Here is a 16,872-nt window from a genome sequence, read left to right as displayed (position 1 = left end):
ATTCTAGTTAAGAAGGTGATAATGTGGGGGAAATGTAACCAAGTCCAGAAACTGGCTAACTATGCTTCTTTGGCTGAAATTCACATACCTCTAAAATGGAGAATTTCAGGGCGCCTGGGTGGCTCAGTCGGTTGAGCGTCCGACTTCAGCTCAGGTCATGATCTCACAATCCATGAGTTTGAGCCCCGCATCGGGCTCTGTGCTGACAACTCAGAGCCTGAAGCCCACTTCAGAATCTGTGTCTCCCACTCCCTCTGCCCCTCCTCCACTCATACTCTGTCTCTCTCTCTCTCTCTCTCAAAATAAATAAACATTAAAAATTTTTTTTTTTAAATCCCCAGTGGTAATTTGATGAGATTGTTTTGAAAATTTAAAATTCAGAGCTTGTACATATTAATGTTAAAGACAGATAGAGGGGAGAATTCTGTCTGCAGCCCAGTGAGTTTTTGGCTAAGCGCCTCAAGAACCCAAAAGGAGAAATGGGGTCGATTGTTTTATTGATGGACATTAAAAACCACAGTCTGTTCTTCCATGATCGTTCCCTTGTGAATTGATGGCCACTGTGTTTATGGTGCTCTCCATAGATACTAAAGAACCCTATAAACGTAATGCCCAGTAAACTTAGTGAGGAATCAAATAAAAGATGCTTAGAATCACAGAAAGCAAGTGCAGGAAATTGGGAGTAACTGGGGGGACTCGGTGTTCACTTTGCTCTCTTTATTTAATCAACAAAAAAAATAACTGGAGAGAAATGATCAAAATGGAGAGGAACTCCATTCACAGTCCTACTTCTCCAGCATCAATAAGCTAATATTCTTCTTTATACTTAGTATCTGATGAGAAATACGTTATGAGTTTATATTTTATTAATATTGTTCATCAAAGATGGTTAATAGCCACCCACATAAAATTTTTTAAAATAACACAACTCAGATCAAAGCAGACCAGTTTATGACTGCCTTGAGGTCTGCCTGGGTGCCGAAGTTGCAGTGAACCCTATCACAATAGATTAGACTTTCCTGGTGTGCATCGATTTGCTCGTTATAGATAATTTGGATATTTTAGAAAATAAGAAAATTTTAACGTTTATGTATTTTTGAGACAGGGAGAGACAGAGGATGAATGGGGGAGGGTCAGAGAGAGAGGGAAACACAGAATCTGAAACAGGCTCCAGGCTCCGAGCTGTCAGCACAGAGCCCAACGTGGGGCTCGAACTCACGGACTGTGAGATCATGACCTGAGCCGAAGTCGGACGCTTAACCGACTGAGCTACCCAGGCGCCCCAGAAAATAAGAAAATTAATCACACACGGAAAACACTTCAACGGAAACCACGGTTCAGCTTCTGATGTGCTTCTTTCCAAACCTGTTCCCAGGCATAGAATTTTTGCTTTGTCTTTTCATGTATATAACGAACATGGAAAACTCAAAGTGGAATATTATGTAAAAATTGTCAGTAGGATCAATCAAAGAATCATTGTGTTAGAAATTCCCAAGTAACTAAAACCTACTCTTCACAAATACAAAGCCAGCCCTTATCTCCCCTGATTCAGGAAATGAGGCATCCCAGCATACACCCAGGGCACAAACACTGTGTATTTCTGCAGATGTTAAGAGAAGCCAAGGAGAAAGAGAAGCAGAGGTTGGCCCAGCAGCTCACGGCCGAGAGGACCGCACACTACGGGATGCTGTTTGATGAGTATCAAGGTTTGTCACACCTGGAAGCCCTGGAAATTCTGTCCAATGAAAGTGAAAGCAAGGTATGTCAGCCCTGCTCACGTATAATACCATGTTCACTGGGGCACCTGGGTGGCTCAGTTTGTTGAGCGTCTTACTCTTGATTTCAGCTCAGGTCATGATCTCAGGGTCATGAGATCGAGCCCCGTGTCAGGCTCTGTGCTGGGTGTGGAGCCTGCTTAAGATTCTCTCTCTTCTCCCTCTGCCCCTCCCCCTGCTCATGCTCTCTCTCTCTCTCTAAAAAAAAAATAATAATAATAACAATAAATAAAATAAAATTCCATGTTCACTAATTTGTTTTCTTATACATGAGAGAAACTGGAAAATCTGCCATTAAAATATCTCATGTTTAGGGCCTTGTTAGTAGTGTGCAAGGGTCACAAATATGATACAGTTTGATGACCCCTCATGCTCCATATTATTTCCTCTCTGTCCTATGCTAAGCTATTACCCCTCCCTGCCCCCAAGAGGGCCAGCAAAATAAGAGTCATCACTACCACACTTCATGGTGCCAAAGGTTGCTCAGAAACTTGCCTGTCAGGCTCCTGGCGCTGTGCTTCCTTTTGGTGATGTACCCAGGCCAGTGAAGCCCTACTAGGCCACATTGCCATATCCACCCAATGAAAACAAAGCAGCTGATGTTTCTTCCAGACTGCAGGGTTTTAATAGAGTTTTATGGGCTAAATATTGATGTGTTCACCCATTCGTTAAAAAGCTTGGGCCACAAAAGGCAGGATTATCTTGCTGGGGGTTAAAGGTCTATTTGGGGGGCACCTGGATGGCTCAATTGGTTGAGCATCGGTCTTCAGCTCAGGTCATGATCTCACCATTCATGAGTTCAAACCCCATGCTGGACTCTGTGCTGACAGTTCAGAGCCCAGAGCCTGCTTCAGATTCTGTGTCTCCCTCTCTCTCTACATCTACCCTGCTCTCACTCTGTCTCTCTCTCTCAAAAATAAACAAACATTAAAAAAAAAAATTCTATCTGGGAATGTTCCGGAATGGAAACCTGGGAATTACCTGATAGCCCTGTACATTCACATCCCCATCACTGTGATCTCAAGAAACAAAATAGAAACAGTAGAAATCAGCAGGGTTTGGGGATTTTTTTTTTAAAGGATCTACATGGGGGCTGGAGGAGGGTAGTTATTTAGCAAATACTCATATGATACTTATATAGTCACTATTCTAAGTGCTTTAAAACTATTAATTTACTTAGTTATATATACAGCTCTTTTGCCTGGTGTCAGGCTGATTGTACTTTGGGGTGTTTTTCTGGCGGAGCCACAGGGTAGCACCTGCTGAACGTCCTGGGAGGGGCCATAGCTCATCTCAGTGACGTTCACTGGGGACAAGCAGGCCCCCTGATGGCAAGAGGAACTTGGAAGTGAGCCTTACAGTAGAGGAGTGATTCTTGACTCTCTCTCGGCCATGTCCTCCATGTTTGCACTTGGAGGGGATACAGACATTCTTGATGCCCACCTAAGCCAGGAAACATGGCCTCTGCCCTGTAAGAGGCAACCAAGAACCAAACAGGATGGAAATCCCCCTCCTTCCAGATGATTGAGTTATGTGTCACTTTTCTGTGTTTATTTCTTTTTTATTGTTGTTATCAATGAGCCATCAGGAACAGTCTTGTGGTTAAACTGTTAAAGGGGATAATTTTTTAAGAACAAAATCATGCCTCATATACAGTTACAAAATGAACGTGAATTAAAGAATTTATTTAGCCTCTTAATTAAATGAAAGAACCAAGCAGATATTATAATTGGTTCAGGGGAAAAGCCAACACACATATTTACGTGGAGTAAAGCAATTTTGAAACCAGTGTGCAAATGGTCATAAACCACAGGAGGTGAGGCTGTTCCTCTGCTGGACAGAATCTATTCACATGTCTATAGACTAGAATTATTTTGCACTGCTCTCAGCTCATGCAATCCATAGAGTTGTGAAGTTGCTCCCATAGACTCAGAATCAGATAACCTGGTAACGTGTGCTCTAGAAAATGTAGTTTTCCACTGAATCACAAATCTTTCCCTATAAAAGCTGGGCTTCGAGTCAGACATTATGCGATCAAATACCACTCAGTAGCTGTATGATTTTGGACCCATCTTACCTCAATCTCCTTATCTGTGAAATGGGATTAATAATAAAACCTACCTCATAGCAGCATTAAAGAATTAAATGAGATAATCCACGTGAAGCCAGTTGCAGCTTGCTGAATAGATAATAAGTACTCAATAAATGTTAGCTGCCTTTTTATACATGTTTATGTATATGCATATATAAGGTTGATGACATTTTATTTTTACATGCATTCTTATATGTGTGTGTATGTGTGTTGTTTTAATTAAAAACATAACACGGATGTGTGGTCTCTTGTAGTTATCATAGTGGTAGAGAGATTCCATTCTGGAGAGTTCCATTGCAGCTTTCAGCTGTGAAAGAGTCCCAGGTCCTTAGAAAAGAGCCCCAAATGACTGACGTTGCTAGGAAGGAGGTTTGGTCCCTGGAGGGATGCATTTCCCTCTGTTTACACACTGTTCTATAAGCTCTGCTTTTGTTCCCCCAGCCTAGAGATTTTTATAGATGCATAGTAGGGAATGCAGAACTTTTTCTTGGATTAGTAATGCGTTACTGGGTGCTATAAAAAAAAGTCCTAAAAATATATGGGTCAAATCAGTAGGCGTTATCCTCATTCTAGAACCGTCCAAGATGGGAGTGCCTGGTCATCAGGCAGCTTTCCTGAATTAGGGGTTCAGGAGCCACGCTCTGTCCATCTCATGGCTTCACTAGATCCGTCCTGATGTTCACCTGCCTCAGGCAAGAATACAAATGGAGATCCTTACTGGGGTTGTCAGATTTGGCAAATAAAAATACAGGATGACAAGATAAGCTTTAACTTTTAATAAACAATGAATACTTCATTTTAAAATGTTTTTAATGTTTATTTTTGAGAGAGAGAGACACACACACACACAGAGTATGAGCAGGGGAGGGATAGAGAGAGAGGGAGACACAGAAGCCGAAGAGGTCTCCAGGCTCTGAGCTGTCAGCACAGAGCCTGATGCAGAGCTCGAACTCACAAATGGTGAGATCATGACCTGAGCTGAAGTCAGACGCTTAACCGACTGAGCCACCCGGGCGCCCCAACAATGAATACTTTTTTAACGTAAATATGTCCTCTGCAATATTTGAGACACACACTTACGCTAAGAAAATATTCATCATTCAAATTTAACTAGACCTCCTCTACACACCAAACTCTTGGAAGTTAAAGGAGTTTTGAAACAAACTGTTAAAAATATATACATATTCTGTCATCCTACCCTAACAAATACACTTTTATAATGACTTTGAAGGCCTGGTTCCCATTCAGACTTCTCACACTCCTCACATTTCCATACTACCCTCCTGCCTGCTCTCCTGTCTTTATTTCCAGCTATCTCTCACTTCAAGGGCTTTATATGTACATGTGAGGATACCCTAGTTCAAGTTCCATCCACGCCACTGCTAACAGCCACCTCTTAGACCTAGGGGCGCACCCTCCAGTGGATCGTCCTGCCATAAGGAGCACATCCTGAGTAGAGATCCATACAGGCTGAGGGAGGGAAGCCTTAGCAACTTTAGTACCTAGAGAGTGGTTTGGAAGAAGGAGTGTGGGCTCTGGGTGGGCACATCCCTTTGGCCCTGTGGACTCCCCTGTGTCTGAGTCTAGAGCATTGGATTTCACCATCTTCTAGGCCCTCTTTGTTGTCTTTATCCCACCAGCACAAGGACAGAAAGGTGTAGAAGGTACACTCCCATTTTTTAAGAGCCTTGACCTGAAAATGATACACATCACCTCTGCTGACCTTGCTATTGGCTAAAACATAGACACATTATATGGAAATATAAGGAATTATTATCATTACTGCTCTACTAGATTGACTCTAGGATGGCAACAGGCATGACAATGTGGTATACTATAAACCTTATGAAAAAAACTAATCATTTTAATTGCTATTATACACAATAGCTCACAAGAACAGTAAGCAAGAATCTTCAAAATGGCACTCTATACTCCCTCTCAGGGAAAAGATTTACAAGGCAGACTGTCTACCCTTGTGTTCCCATCAACACTTAGCAGAATGCCAAGCATATAGTCAGCATTCTATGAATATTTATTGAGGAGTGCATGATTATTTATTATTGGATTGAAATAAAGATTCAATGCTCATCACCTTGGCATAATGGAATGAACTAGGAGGAAGCAAAAGAGATACTGTAGTAGAAAGATGCTGACAATAGATTCCTTTGCTAAAAAGAATCCTTTCCAAAGGATGCCCAAGGCATACAACCCCAGTGCATTCCCTCCCAGAGGATGGCTCCCCTCCAGAAGACATGAGGAAACCATAATGCCCCACATTTTCACTAAGTGTTGTGCTCAAGCACATTTATTCAATACTTACCTTTTTTATTTTACTCTTTGAAAACTGCTGTTTAAAAATATATCTGAATTGTAGGAATCTGATGTGGGCCTATCTAGGACCCTGAGACCTAATCATGAATATCTGAGCTGAAAAGAAGCTCTTAAAAGGTCAGAGCCAAAGGACGTGGGGGCAGCCATCATGCAGGGTGCGTTTGCCTCCACCTGCTGAACTCCATGACTGATGGGTTTGTGTGGATGCCTTCCTGCCACGCTTCCTTCCGGAGCTCCTTGCCATTGCATTCTGTCCTCCTGATATACATGACAACTTCTAGGAAAATGTTTTCCTGGCATCCCTGATGCCCTCTCTAACCCTCTCGCTTACCCTGATGTGTGAATCTACAACCATAATGACTACGAAAACATATTCCAGGGGACATTGCGGCTCCTCTGCTGGTTCTGGCTCCAGAGCAAGTGTTTGACCTGCAGAATGAAAACTTTACTACTTTACAGTCTTATGTCATTTTTTGTATGGTTTTTCCATGCACTATGGCCATTTTGAAAGTTCAAATCAGTCTTCAGATTCACAGAGGATGGCCGGCCATGTGTGCAAATAATTTTTAAGTGTTTACCGCGGTTAGTTTCAAAAGAGGGGCTCTGAAGACAGTGAGCAGGGAAGTTGTCAGCTCAAGCATCATCCTCTGTGAAGTCTCCCTGCCCACCCTCTTGTCTCCCCAAGTGGGACTGAAGTCGCCTCCCTGGTGCCCCACTGCCCCTCCATTCACATCTGTCATGGCCGTTAGCGGTTAGCCTGGGCTTTCCTCCTCTAGACTGCAAGAACTCTGAGAAGAAAAATGTGTCTCATGTGTTTTTGTAGCCCTGGTGTATAACCCACATCTAGCAAGTAATAATGTATGTATATCTGTATATGTAAAACATTTCTTTATGTGTTTGTTTATATGTATATGTATTATATATACATATGTTAATATTCTTTTATGTTAACATACATGACATATATGTAATTTCTTGACTGTCACTGTAAGTTTTAACCCTCAAAACAACCTTACAAGGGAGATGCTATCAGAACCCATTTTACAGATAAGGAAGGAAAGACATGGAAAGGTTAAATAAATTATCCCAGGTCACACAATTCATAAGTGAGGGATTCATATTTGTTTTTGTTTTTGTTGTTTTAAGAGTGAGAGCAAGCAGGGAAGGGACAGAGGGAGAAAGAGAATCTTAAGCAGCCTCCATGCTCAGCGCAGAGCACAGAGCCCAATGTGGGACTCAATCCCATGACCTTGAGATCATGACCTGAGCCGAGATCAGGAGTCAGTCGATTAACTGACTGAGCCACCCAGGCGCCCCACGGGGCTCATCTTTGAATTCAGAGTTGACAACATGTGTGTTTTTAACCACTTGGCTACAAGAGCTGCCACCACAATTTACTTAGCTTCTGCCTTTTGCGCCTGTGTCTCATACTTCACGGTCACTATTTCATTTACGTCACAAAGGATCACAATGAAGTGTGGCTCTCCCTTTAAAGTTGTAAAAGCTGAGGCCCAGGGAGCTTATGTAACTCACCCAAAGTTGCAAGGTTCATAGGCAGTAAATCCAGCGTTCAACCTGGCATTACCCCCCGCCGCCCCCCACACACACACCACCAATCGCCTGAGTCCTGGGAGAACTGGGGACGGCCCTGTGTAAATGTGACTAACGAGAAGAAAAGATGACAGTTACGCTGACCTATTTCTGTTTTCAGGTTCAGTCATTTTTAACATCGCTTGATGGAGAGAAGCTGGAACTCTTAAAAAACGACCTAATTTCCATTAAAGACATCTTTGCAGCCAAAGAATTGGAGAATGAAGAGAATCAAGAAGAACAAGGTAAAGGAAAATAACCGGTTAAACAGCAAAACAAAGTGTTGGTATGATCCTTCAGAAACGGCTGTTAATAAACGCAGCCCTTTGAACAGGGAATGATTTAATGCAAGTGCCCCTCCTCCTCGCTTCCAGAACACTCTGTACATCTGCTCTTGTTACAGGAGCTGGTCACATTGATCTGTAGGGTGGGAACTCCTGACTGACTCATCTTCATTTCTCTGGTGGGCAGCACAGTTCCTGACACATCACGGCGCACAGTAAACGCGAATGGTCACATGGACCAAGAACGCAGTGCCCTGAGCAGGGCCCTGATGACTGGAGTTTATGCTCTGATATCTAATTTCGTATCTGCATGCAGTGGGCAGGGCTTTTCATGGATTTCTTCTTGTATTTTTCTTTTCTTTCTTTCTTTTTTTTTTTTTTAAGAATTTATTTATTTTGGAGGGGCAGAGAGAGAGAGAGAGAGAGATGAGCATAGAGCCCAACGTGGGGCTCAATCTCACAACCCTATCATTACTTGAGCTGAAATCAAGAGTCGGACACTTAACCAGCTGAGCCACCCAGGCACCGCCTGAGAGTAATTTCTTACTGAGGTCATCACCTAGCACTGCAACCACAGTTGTTCAGGTTATGCTAACAGACAACCATGGCCACACAGGCTGACTTCTCCTGGGACTCTCCCAAGGTCCCATTTGAAACATTTCTGCCATTTACTGGCTGCATGGCCTTGAACAAGTTAGGTAACCTTTCTGAAACTCGTTATCTTCACCTGCTAAATGGAGACAATTATACAGATTCCCAAGGGCTGTTGTGAGGCTCAAGTTAGAGAATATATGTAAAAATATTTATTACAGAGCCTGGCACACAGAACTGCTCAAAAACATTAGCTGGTATTGTTATTTAAAGTGCTAAAACAATGCTGGGACAATAGTAAAGGTACAATCAATTGTAGCTTTTATTTATGATTGTATTTGTTATTACCCACACAGCATAGCGATCATGTGCCTTCATACCCATCAAAGAGCCGGAAGTGTTCTGTGCCCAGGTGTGTTACCTACCTTTAATCAAGGCTCAAGCATGAGAACCAAGCGCTTCAGCCTCAGTTGCTCAGGGCAAGATTATTCTAGGCATTTGCAAACTTATTTAAATACCATCTCCCACTTTAGTCCTTCATAGAGACCTTATGTGCCTTCAGTTTAATGAGGTTTATGCTCATTGCATCAAAATAGAAGACTCAGTTATACAGAACAATAGAAAAGTCAATATCAAAGAGACTGTTGGAGAAGAATGTTTTTGAGATTTGTGTGTTTCTACAAAAGTCACAAAGAATGACAGCCTTGTCTTTGTTTTAATAACGAGAAACTAAGGGGCGCCTGGGTGGTGCAGTCGGTTAAGCGTCCGACTTCAGCCAGGTCATGATCTCGCGGTCCGGGAGTTCAAGCCCCGCGTCAGGCTCTGGGCTGATGGCTCAGAGCCTGGAGCCTGTTTCCGATTTTGTGTCTCCCTCTCTCTCTGCCCCTCCCCCGTTCATGCTCTGTCTCTCTCTGTCCCAAAAATAAATAAACGTTGAAAAAAAAATTTTTTTTTAAATAATGAGAAACTAAGACACTAGCTGTCAAAGTTCACACACATGGTATTATGGGCCCAAGATGAACCAATAGGGATGCCTGTTTTCCAGAGTAACAATCACCAGAAAGATCCAGATTATTTCTCTTTGGTTTCATGATGCCTAAGGTAGACCTTGATCCTAATGGGGGAGTCATTGAGAACGACAAAAAGAAGATCCCAGATTTCCCCTAATGTCAGTACTGTTGCCAGTGCAACTTAAAGCAGCCCTGCATCCCCAACTAGGGTAATTTCTTAGAGAGGAACCTTGGTTCAATACTGTTAATACTGTTAATGCTACCATATATGATGTGTTTCAGTCAATACAGAGCTTTAGTAAATTGGGCTTTTATCATATGACAAAAACAAAAAACAAAAATTGAAGTCCTGGATAGCATGCTTAAGAAATGGTAGACTTTTGGGGCGCCTGGGTGGCGCAGTCGGTTAAGCGTCCGACTTCAGCCAGGTCACGATCTTGCGGTCTGTGAGTTCGAGCCCTGCGTCGGGCTCTGGGCTGGTGGCTCGGAGCCTGGAGCCTGTTTCCAATTCTATGTCTCCCTCTCTCTCTGCCCCTCCCCCGTTCATGCTCTGTCTCTCTCTGTCCCAAAAATAAATAAACGTTGAAAAAAAAAAATTAAAAAAAAAAAAAAAAGGTAGACTTTCTCTCCTTAAGTGACAGAACCCTATTACCGCCCATAATACATCCATTTTCCCAAAGGGCATCTCCAGATTATCAAAACACTATTAATTTTAATTAATTTAATAGATAAATGTAAAACATGTAAAGAAAAACTGGGAGAAAAGAGTAGCGGGGTTGCCATTAAATCAATCCAGTTATGATGGAGCATGACAACTCCATAGAGGTGGACAGATTATCTAAAAGCTGTAAAGAGTTATCTCATCAGTGGGGGTGAGCGGACGAGCCAGGAACACTCTGAGAGAAACCAGAGCATTTGCATCCATTTTTTTTTTCTTGTAAGCATTTACATTCCTAAAGACCCCTTAACATGTAAATAATTTATTTGCAAGTCTTGGAAAATATAACAAATTGTCGTTTTCAGCTAAACTCAACATCAGGCTCCTCTGCCTTTGATAATATTAGCTAATGATTTGCATGATTGTCTTTCCCAGCAGTGTGTAATTTTATCACACTACTATAGGTCTCTAATTTGGTTTACCACTGTCGTGAAGAGGTTCTAAAAGGCCATTTTCTATTTTTATCGCTTCAGTGAAGATCTTGACCACATGTACGAACCAAGAGTTGTAGTAATAGATATTCTTTGTTGCAACAGTATTGATCATCTGTTTTTATCTACTTCTGTTTTTCCCTACTTCCATTTTTCTCTGTGGCTTTTTTTCCCCTAAGATATCTGCTAAAAGTTATTGGTATCTTTTTCTGTTGTATAGAACAAATGCACATTTAAAAGCTGGAGAGGGGTACCTGGGTGGCTCAGTGGGTTAAGCATTTGACTCTTGATCTCAGCTCAGGTCTTAATCTCAGTGTCGTGAGTTTAAGCCCCGCACTGGGCTCCATGCTAGGTGTGGAGCCTGCTTCTAAAAAAAAAAAAAAGTGGAGCTACACAAAGTATTTGCATCCTAATTTAGCATTGATGACTCCCAAATATTTTTAATCTCCCTATTTTTTTTAATGTTTATTTATTTATTTTGAGAGAGAGAGAGCAGGGGAGGGGCAGAGAGAGAGGGAGAAAGAGAATCCCAAGCAGGCACTGTGCTGTCTGCACAGAGCCCAATGCAGGGCTTGATCCCATGAGCCATGGAATCATGACCCGAGCCAAAATCGAGGTTGGATATTCAACCGACTAAGCCACCCAAACACCCCAATCTCCCTATGTTTCTATCTTTGTAGCACATAACAACATAGCTGATAAAATTTTAGTGTTTACAAATACTTTCACATTTGTTACATTATTTGATCTTTACAACAGTGCTACAGCAGAGATGGATGGGTTTTTTTATCTAAATTTAGAGGAGGGTATGGAAGCCAAGAAGACCCATGACTAGCCCCAGGCCATATATTCTCTAAATGCAGGAGCTGGGGTAGAACCCATGCCTTCCACAACTAAGTCCAGGGCTCTAACTTCCCTGCATCATTGCCTCACACAGAACAAGAAGTGAGAAGAACCAGGCAGTTTGGCAATGAGCCCTTGCTGATGCTGCACAGATGTGTGCCTGCCCCTCTTACTTTGCCTACGTAGGGAGGGTGAGACCAAGACCCCTGCCCAGCAGAGAGAGAGAATCTCAGCTTTGTCTCTGTCTCCCTAGCCCTTCATCTCTCCTTTCTTGCAAGTAGCTAATGAGAAGGCATTAGGTTGAAGACTAGGTTCAGGTAATCACCTCCTCCAGGAAGCCTTCTTAATACCCCTCTCAGGGCAAGATTTGGTGCTGTAAAAGCCTTCTCAATCAGTGCGCTTACCTCTTCGGGTTAGAACGATGCTTGTGTCAGCTTCATCCTGAACAAAGACAGCCATCTCTCTCTCTCTCTCTCTCTCTCTCTCTCTCTCTCTCTCTACCGCCAAGGTACACACCTCCCTGTCCCTGCTGCAGCCACCCTGGCCTCCTTGCTGTCCCTGCGAAAGCCAGCCACACTCCTTCTTGGACTTTGTGTTGGTGGTGTCTCTGCCTGGAGATCTCTTCCCGTGCCCCATCTGGTGTTGCTCACCATCTCCTCCTCTGTCATTACTCAAATGGCACCTTCTCAGGTGCCCTCTCACTTCCCAACCACCAGCCACCCCCATTCCTCTTCCTTGGTTTATAGTTCATAAAACTTTCCACCTGACACATATGTTTTACCTCTCTATTTTGTTCATGAATCTGTCTCTCCCCTGAGAATATATGAACACGGGTGATGATAAACTGATCAAGCCAAATGTTTTAAACAAAGACATACAAGTTACTCTGGCTGTCTTCACGAGCCGCTAATTAGCCATTTTGTCTATAAAACAGCAAAGGGCATATGCACACAAGTATTAGATACAGTTTTTCTCACATGGTTTAGTTCTCCCTGAAGGTAATGCCTTTCCTCACTGACACAAACCAGAGGATTTTCTACTCAGAGGGTTTTGAGATCATGTAATCAGGCCAGATTAATGATGCTTTTATTCTCCCCCAAACTGGTGGTAAACCCATTGTAGAAGCAATTCTTTAGCACTTAGAAAATTTAAATATGGTTTCAATTCATACATATAAATGAGAAAAAGAAGTAAGATTATAACTTGTAAAAAATCGTTTTTATTGGTGCACCTGGGTGGCTCACTGGGTTAAGCATCTGACTGGCTCAGGTCATGACCTTGCGGTTCATAAGTTCGAGCCCCGTGTCGGGCTCTGTGCTGGTAGCTCAGAGCCTGGAGCCTGCTTCAGATTCTGTGTTTCCCTCTCTCTCTGCCCCACCCCTGCTCGCAATCTGTCTCTGTCTCAAAAATAAATAAACATTAAAAAAATTTTTTTAATCTTTTTTATTGACCCTCAATGACATTAATTTATTTTTATTTGATGGTATATTATACATAACATGATATATGTGATCTATATATTATTCTATATGGTATAGTTTACCACCAAACTGTTTATTTAATAAATACTCAGTTTAGTACCTATTATGTTCCCGGCCACTGTGTTGGATGCTCTGGATTCAGGAATGAGCAAAAACATATACCATGTCTGTCCTTAGGTAGCTCCCATTCTGGAGGGAAGATATACCGTTAAGAAGTAGTATAGGACCAACAGGTGTCCTCGGAAACCTTGGGAAATTTCCCAAGAGATACAGTATAGTTACATCAGGTAGCGTATGACCCACGAGACTAGTTCTGCTTGCTCAGCACTATGACTCTGTGGACAGAAAAGGGTGCCCTGGGTATTATTAGAGTTGCAGTGCTAAGTATAACAATACTCAAGGTCATAAATACAGTGTTGTCCCAGGGCTCTTCCACCATTCGTTTGTTCATTCAGTCATTCTTTCAACAAATAGCTACCGATCACCTATAGCTGTCAACAAGACAGATAGGTCCCTTCCTGCCCTCACGCTGCCTTCAGGTCAGCCTGGGGGCACCCCAGCTACAGCTTTGAGCAACGAGGCTGGGGCAGCCCTCACGTGGCGCTGCCCGAGCATCGTGGTGCTTGGGAGCGAGCAGCCCATAAGCTGCCCTCTGGCAGCCGGGGAGCAGGCTGCTGCAGCCCTCACTTTCACTTTGACTGCGGGCTGTAAGGTTCGGGGAGCTGCCACATTCTGAAGGAGGAAAAATAAATCACGTTTCTTACTTCTGTCATTTTCTATTTCCAGCCTTAGAAGAAAAGGGAGAAGAATTTGCTAGCATGCTTACAGAGCTTCTCTTTGAATTACATGTTGCAGCCACGCCTGACAAACTCAATAAGGTCAGCACTGTCTAAGTCTCAGTTTTTATTGTTGTTGTTGTTTTTAAAGTTACCGGTTGTAAAATTCAAGAGATCCACCTGAAATGGAAAAACCCCAAACCCCAAATGGCACATGGTGATTGGGGAAGGAGAGTATGAGGTCACTAATTAAGATTCCAGGAGGCAACATAATGAAATGTGATGGGAGAGAACATGCTAGACTGTGTCAGGAGACCTGCCTTTTAGTTGCGACTTCACCAGTAATGACCCTGTGACCTTGAACAAGTCACTTCTCCTCAAAATAGAATTGTATATCAGAGCAGTGGGTATCTTCAGCATAGGGGAGGGAAAAGGGGTACAGAATCACCAAGCGGTTTTTCAAACTCCGCCTCCCCTCCCACGCTGGGGTGATGTGCCAGAATCATGCAGACAGAATCCCCTCAGCCGGGTCAGCCACACGCCCCCTCCCGCACAGAATGCTGGTGCCACGTGGAGTCTAAGAACCATCCAGCTTTTTCAGTCTGGGTTCTTCTAATTGTACCACAGCATGTTTTGCAACTTAGTGTAAGGACTTGCCGTGGAGTTTATTAATGAAGACACTGCATATTAAGTACTTAAAACTGTGTTATTTTTCCCATTCTCTTTTTTTCCCTTCTCTTTAGCAAGCAGTGGTTGATGTAGGCCCTCACTTAATCAAGGTGGGTGAGGAAAGGGCAGGATGAGGCAGTGAGGGGGAGACATGAGTAATTTCTTTATCTCAGATAGAGGTCACCGATTCTGGCAGGTCAGTGACTTGAACACAGTGGGAAATTGCCTCATTTATCTCTGTGCAGCACCTGCCACTGCTGTGTGTGTGTGTGTGTGTGTGTGTGTGTGTGTGTGTGTCTCCAAGGTCCCACTGGCTTGTGGACATAGTCAGCTAAGCTTTAAGATGAGAAGTAAGTTTAACATAAGCTCAGATACAACTTTCACTTAAGCAAACAGCTTTAAACCGTAATGTAAAAACTCGGTGAGTCTGCCCTTTCTAAATTCAGGGAATGACAGATGGGGAAGGGGGGTTGTTCTGCTTGTTCAATTTAGCCATAATTTTTTAGGCTTACAGGTTTCTCAGACTGCACTCATGTGAGATTAAACTAGTCATGGAGCAGCTCCAGGTCTTTCCCACAGCTCCTCTCCTCCCCCCTTGAGGTCTAATGTCTCCATGACGAGGGAAGAGAGAACAGATCCATCCTTCACCTTCACTGCATGATACATTACTAGGTTCATGAAACATTAAGGGTTTCATGAGCCCTATCAAATGAGGAAATTTGCTTTAGCAATGACCCTGGCTAAGTCTCTAACCTATATATAAAAAAGTACTGTTATTCTTTTATAGTTGGTCATGAAAAGTGAAAAATATACTATCGGTCTTTCAAGGTGACTGTCCTTTTTATTCTTACCCGTGTATCCTTTCACAGTGTGTTTTAAAAAGGTCCTGCAGTGTTCTCGCCATACTTTCTATTCTGCCCCCTTTTCTTACTTTATATTCACCAGAAAGCACCAACAAGGTGCTTTTAAGGGGACTCAGGAATTGCCTCATCACTTTTTGAATGTACAGAGAATCACCCTTGAAGGTTTAGGGCAACTCTACTGTAGTCTGGGGATTGGAATTTCTTCGTCTCCCAATTTGCATAATAAACGAATTGCTTTGGTTGGGGGGCCTTTGCAGGCCATGAAGAAGGCTCATGACTGGGTGGGAAAAGATCAAGCTACCGTATCAGTAGATATGGCAGAAGAGGCAGAGGAGAACACCAAAAAGGAAGAAAAGGAAGAGAAACCAGAAAATCCTGAAGAAGACAAAAAGGAAGAGAGAAGAACTAAGACAGTTGAGGTAAATTTATTTGAGATTACCTAAAGAGCAGTAATATTACCTTTATTTCACTAGTAGCCGAATTTCAAGTGAGGAGAAAGCACTTCATTTTCATTTGTACCCTCTTTCACATTATAGAAATATGAGTATTAATGGGATAAACACTAAAATTTCTCGATGCCAAGACAATTCGTGACTTAGCATAGATATTGTAGTTTTTCTCCAGAGCTTTACAATGATAATTTAAAGGAAAGAAGATCTTTAAGAACATAGTTGATTTATCATTAGGATAAAACTCCATCTTATATGCAAATTTGTAACTATAAAAGGTCTTTATGCCCCATAAACTAATGAGGTAATTGAAGCTTTTTCCAGAAAAAAACTTCATGGCCATGGTGTCTATTCTATAGTTTAATAAATTTATGTGAGCATAATTTATAACCTGTGTTCAAAAATGAGTTTGCAATAACTTCACTTTTACATTGAATTTTCATTTTAGAGAAAGTAGATTTTAAATTCGATCACTATAAAGAAAAATGTCCAGTGAGGTTGACTTATTCAGCCATTCTTCCACAAGCATTTCTGAGCAGCTGCGTGTTGTGTGCCCAGAACTGCTCTGAGAACTAGGGACACAGATGTGAGTGTTGCCGTGACACCGGGGACCCAGCAACACCTCCATGTTATGGCAGCCTTTCTACTTAGAAAAGTCTCCGATACACCCATTCACCTTTGGGTAAACTTGTCAGGCCATTTTTTTCCCCAAGAAATATATATATATATTTTTTACAAGTTTATATATGTATGTGTATATATATATATGTGTGTATATATATATATATATACACACACACAAGTTTATATATATATATAAACTTGTCAGGCCATTTTTCCCCAAGAATTATATATATATACATATATATATATGTGTGTGTGTGTGTGTGTGTGTATATATATACACACACACACATATATATATATGGGAAAAAATTTATATATTTTTTATATATATATTATATATAT

The 16,872-nt window shown here is 42.1% G+C and overlaps 1 protein-coding gene and 1 long non-coding RNA gene across 7 annotated transcripts in view; both read left to right on the top strand.

Moving 5' to 3' along the window:
- FAM114A1 (family with sequence similarity 114 member A1) overlaps positions 1-16,872 on the top strand; it is a 76,626-nt gene that overhangs the window by 40,829 nt on the left and 18,925 nt on the right. For all 6 annotated transcript variants that reach the window (XM_043553400.1, XM_043553372.1, XM_043553381.1 and 3 more), the window contains 4 exons: positions 1,607-1,759; positions 7,910-8,033; positions 13,933-14,024; positions 15,712-15,873. In XM_043553400.1, the coding sequence (XP_043409335.1) occupies positions 1,607-1,759; positions 7,910-8,033; positions 13,933-14,024; positions 15,712-15,873 (531 nt within the window). The remainder of the gene's footprint in view (positions 1-1,606; positions 1,760-7,909; positions 8,034-13,932; positions 14,025-15,711; positions 15,874-16,872) is intronic.
- On the top strand, positions 9,625-11,544 carry LOC122467147. Its single transcript, XR_006292843.1, has 2 exons — positions 9,625-10,045; positions 10,289-11,544. It is a non-coding gene; the product is annotated as an uncharacterized LOC122467147 (long non-coding RNA).

The sequence above is a fragment of the Prionailurus bengalensis genome, chromosome B1 (genome assembly GCF_016509475.1).
Source record: "Prionailurus bengalensis isolate Pbe53 chromosome B1, Fcat_Pben_1.1_paternal_pri, whole genome shotgun sequence".
Lineage (NCBI taxonomy): Eukaryota > Metazoa > Chordata > Mammalia > Carnivora > Felidae > Prionailurus > Prionailurus bengalensis.
This window is presented reverse-complemented; position numbering and strand designations above follow the sequence as displayed.